The 4,388-nt window shown below is 54.3% G+C and overlaps 2 protein-coding genes across 2 annotated transcripts in view; both read right to left on the bottom strand.

Moving 5' to 3' along the window:
- Positions 1–1,516: 1,516 nt before the first annotated feature.
- BDW47DRAFT_127883 (GPALPP motifs-containing protein 1) lies at positions 1,517–2,394 on the bottom strand (the record flags this gene model as incomplete). The annotated part of the gene is made up of 2 exons (XM_024816776.1): positions 1,517–1,732; positions 1,804–2,394. 2 exons carry the CDS (start codon positions 2,392–2,394, stop codon positions 1,517–1,519), a joined length of 807 nt encoding a protein of 268 aa, XP_024669670.1.
- Positions 2,395–2,821: 427 nt separating this feature from the next.
- BDW47DRAFT_133307 (putative phosphoinositide-specific phospholipase C) overlaps positions 2,822–4,388 on the bottom strand; it is a gene marked incomplete at its 3' end in the record, with an annotated part of 3,051 nt that continues 1,484 nt past the window's right edge. The window contains exons 3-5 of the mRNA XM_024817806.1: positions 3,716–4,329; positions 3,054–3,654; positions 2,822–2,999 (exon numbers count right to left, since the gene is read on the bottom strand). Of these exons, the coding sequence (XP_024669669.1) occupies positions 2,822–2,999; positions 3,054–3,654; positions 3,716–4,329 (1,393 nt within the window). The remainder of the gene's footprint in view (positions 3,000–3,053; positions 3,655–3,715; positions 4,330–4,388) is intronic.

Below are 4,388 nucleotides of genomic sequence, written 5' to 3'. Positions count from 1 at the left end.
TGTTGTTGTTGTTATTATTATTATTATTATTATTATTATTCGAGACAGAACAGTAAGACAAAAAGACAAAGAGACAGAAGAGAGTAAAGACCAGACCAACCGGGATCCATCCTGCCATATCGCCTCGATAACGCATCAACATCAAGAAAGAAACGTGCTCGCACGGTGGCTAAGGTAGCCTCGTTTTGAATCCCAGGAGTGGAGAGAGGGCAAATCCACAATCATTTCACCCTCACCGACACCCAATCATCAACGCATAGAAAGCACGGTAGAGATCATACTACTGCGCAGTGACCAACGTCTATCAACACGCCATGCAGGTTATGATGTTACACCCCACATCCACATCCCGGCCTGGACGATACGATACGATGAGATAGAAGTCCTGAAGGATGATCTCCCGCTGATCCGTGACCTGCATTGGCCAGCCGACCAGCATGTCTGACGGGGATGGAGATGGACAGTGGGCCGGTGTGATCACCTGTCTGTCCTGCTGTCCTGCTGTTTCCATGACCTGGTTTATGCTTGCTTCATGAGGATATAACTTTGTTGGCCGGGGAATATGTCAACAGGGAATAATTGCCCAGGAAGCTGACGCAGCTGCTTGACATTTGTGGTCTCGCCAGCACCACGTATCATCTGGTTGAGGCCTTTTTGTCATGGCATCTCGTATCGAGAACGTTGGGTCTATCCATTCGATACCCAAAGTCTGTGACTGCACCTGCTGTCCAACTACCGTCTTCGTATCTTTATCCTTTCCATATAGATCCGGAGCACAAGACATGACGATGAATCCTTCACAAAGCAGCCACAAGAAGCAGTCATATATGTGACATGTCGTTGGGAACCAAATCGGGCAACACGTACATGTTGAGATGCTTTAAACAAAATAGTATAAGAGATAATCTACTTCCAGATATAGAGTACCGCCCAATAGAAGGACTAAACGCGTCAGAAAAGCACATGATCTTGCATAGGACAATTCAGAGAGCCGATGACGAACCAGCTCAATCCACAAATCGGAGTATAACAACTGCACAGATCAAGATTGTGACACCCACGGCAAGTTGGGTAGAGACGGCCGTCATTTGCACAACGGCAGCTTCAAACCTGTGGAGTGGTCATATTTGTGGATTCTCCATAAGCCAAGGCCAGCACTGCTTGACGCGTCGGGTTCGCATGGCTGTCTGTGGTTCTAGATGTACCACCTTCTAGACAACGTAACCTCACTGTAAGCCAAGCACCAGTGCGTGGACTTAACTTTATGAGAGTTGTACATGGACCCGTGCGTGACGACATCGAGGTTTCTCATGTCCGCCCGGAATAGAAGCCATGGAACCACCCTGGTGATCACCTCTCAACGGCCAAACCCCGGGACGAGCTGGCCCAATTGACCAAAGAGTAGCAAGTCCACCATGCCAATGGCCAGCCACGGGTATAGAATCCCAATCGGCGAGAGAGACTGAAGCAACCCTCCAGCTACCTCCACCGGGTTATTCCCAACCAAAAGCTCCCCTCAGAGGAACTTCCCCTTCGTAAACCGCGATCCAAAATCACCCGCCTTATTGATCATCTCCCTCCGTTGAGACGCCGTAATTTTCGAAGACAGAGCCATATCCTTCTCTCGATCAAAAGCGCGGCTGCTAGGATCATCCTCCTCCTCTTTCTTCTTCTCCTCCCTAGCTTTCCTCTCCTTCTCATGCTCGGCCGCAATATCTTTCCGCTTGGCCTCCTAAACAACATCATCAGTCCCAAACCCACACCACCCAACCACCAACCAAGTAAAAGAAATGGAAAACTCACATTATACCTCTCAACCCTCTCCCTCATAGCCTCCGACGACCTTCCCCCCTCATCTCCCTCCCCACCCCCACCCCCATCCACTCTCCCCTCCCCCGGCGCAGCAACCCCCAAAATACTATCCTGCAACCTCTTCAACTTCTCCTCCGGCGTCTCCGTCCACGACACATCCACCCCTCCACCTTTCCCACCACCAGAGCCCGCCCCCTTCCCACTCTGAAACTTCCGATTCCGCAACTTCGTCGGATCAACCCGCGATCCCCAATCTGAGGTCTCAGGCGGTAGGAGCATCCACTCGTCGCGTTGCGGTTTCGCTGCTGCTTGCTCTTCTTTTTCTTTCTCCGCGTTCGCTAGCGCTGTTGCGGCTTGTGTCGCGGCTGAAATGTCGACTGAGCCTTCAGGCGGGGGTAGAGTCGGGCCGAAGTCGTCGTCGTCGCTATCACTGTCGCTGTCACTGTTGTCGGAGTTGGGGTTGGAGGCTTGAGGAGGTGGAAGAGAGGGTCCGATCACGCGCGGGCGTTTGTCGGTCGTGTCTGGGGTCGGTTGTTGGGCATTGGGGTCTTCGAGTTTGCGCTTCTCGCTTGTGGGTGCCATTATTGTGTTGGGTGCCCTGTTGAGGTCGTTCTTGGAGTGGATGATTGATGGAAAGTGATGCGATCGATCGATCGAATCGTGGATTGGATGGGGTGGGGCTTAGTCATCGAATGGAGCTTATGCACTCAAGGTACTTAGAGTGGAATAGTGCATTTCTACCTTCAGTCTGTCTAGTGTCTACTTTCTGCAGAGATGAATACGATGGGTCTAGGTGGCTTTGAACAGTCGTGTTTAAAAGGCAAACGCTGACATGATGGTTTCCCCCTCCTGCTGTGTAACGTTACTTGTCTGCATGTAGTGTGCTTGACCGAGTCTTCATCCGGTTCTACTCTGTAGTCAGACGAACAAATCCAGTCCGTCTGGCTGGTAGTGTGATACGTGCAGATGCAAAGACTAGTCAGGCTGATTGACGGCAAGGATCGCGCGTCTAGGCAGAAACCTGGTCCAGCTTCTTCGTGACCCCGACGAGGATCGCCCCGCCAGAGTCTGCACCCGCGCAGTCGTACAGATGGATCAACCGGTAGCCCTCGCGCAGGCGGTTCAGCCTGATGCACGCCCATGCAGCGAGGGAGTCGCGGCACAGCTCGTGATCTTTGACCTTGAATCTGTGGGAAGTGGGTGAGCTCGTTTCCATCTGGGCTGGAGGTGGATGCACTTACCGGACAAATGTCAAGTCTTCGACAATCCCCGTCATGGTGGGGAAGGTCACTTTCTGGCCCTTGAAGTCTGGGTTGCAGCCGGTCGTGCTCTTGGTCTCCCGCTTGTAGCTGTATTTCTCGGAGTCGGTGGTGTCGTCATCGGTGGGACTGTCGGGCTCCTCATTGGAGGTCTCAACGTGCAAGTAGCAGCTCACGTAGGGATGGAACCCCTTCTCTTTGGTGTCACCGGGGGGCAGAGGCAGATTCTGAGCGGCGATGAACTCAATCGAGAGGTCCATCTGGACCTTCGGAACCGGAGCCGAGGATTCCTCCGTACTCAGGTAGCCCTGGGGTTTGCGGACCCATCCCTCCTCGCCGGCAAACAGGCCTCGGTTGAGCATCATGCCCTTGTCCAAGCTCTGCCAGTTAAGGGCCACGATCTGCGCGCCCCGGCGCCAGTAGAAAGTGGGGTCGAGGTTTGAGGAATCGACACGCAGGCCGAACGGATAAACCCGCATAAAGTGCCTTCGGTTGTGCTCGAAGAGGGCGTCGCGGTCATTGGCATATGCGGCGCGAGCGGCCTTCTCCGACAAGGAAAACACGTGCCCGGGTACCTTGGCCTCTGTTCACTTAATCAGTCATGGTGTTCTCCTATACAACAATCGAGGGGGGGGGGAGGTTACCTGGTTGCGCAAAGTGACTGAAATGGAACCCCTTAGTGAACACGGCCAGCCGGCTCAGGGCGTGCGAGATCTTGGACGGCTTCGGTGGCGGAGCGGATGCGTTGGTGTTGGTCTTGGTTACGCTTGCTTCACCTTGGCTCGGCTGCGGCTGCAACCCTTCGAGCTCGTCGGTGTAATCTTCCTGGTCGGCCCCTTGGGTGTCATCCGCCGGTGCCACATATTTCACCTTGATCAGAATCTTGCGTCGGAGCTTTTTCAAGGGCGGCGGGGCCTTGGTCGCCTCAATCTCGGGCGTCACCTCTAGCAGCATTCCTCTCCAGGCGTCCTCCATGATCTCCACCATTGTCTCCTGCTGTTCCAGCGACGCATGGACTTCGAGACTGACAATCACCGGCAAGTCGCTCTTGACAAAGGCACTATCGCGAATGGCATGGCAGACGTCCCGGAAGGTTGTGTCTTTGGTGAGAGTGTGGCCGTGAAGCACCTTGGGCTCCGGCCGGATCAACTCCCGAGCCATGGCTCCCAGGCTTTTCTCCTCCTCGACGGGCACGACGGCGGGCTCCTTAGGCTCCTTGGGCTCCTTCCGGATCAACTCCCGAGCCAGGGCTCCCAAACTTTTCTCCTCCTCGACGGGCGCGACGGCAGGCTCCTTGGGATCCTTCCCGATCAACTC

The sequence above is a fragment of the Aspergillus candidus genome (genome assembly GCF_002847045.1).
Source record: "Aspergillus candidus strain CBS 102.13 unplaced genomic scaffold BDW47scaffold_43, whole genome shotgun sequence".
Lineage (NCBI taxonomy): Eukaryota > Fungi > Ascomycota > Eurotiomycetes > Eurotiales > Aspergillaceae > Aspergillus > Aspergillus candidus.
This window is presented reverse-complemented; position numbering and strand designations above follow the sequence as displayed.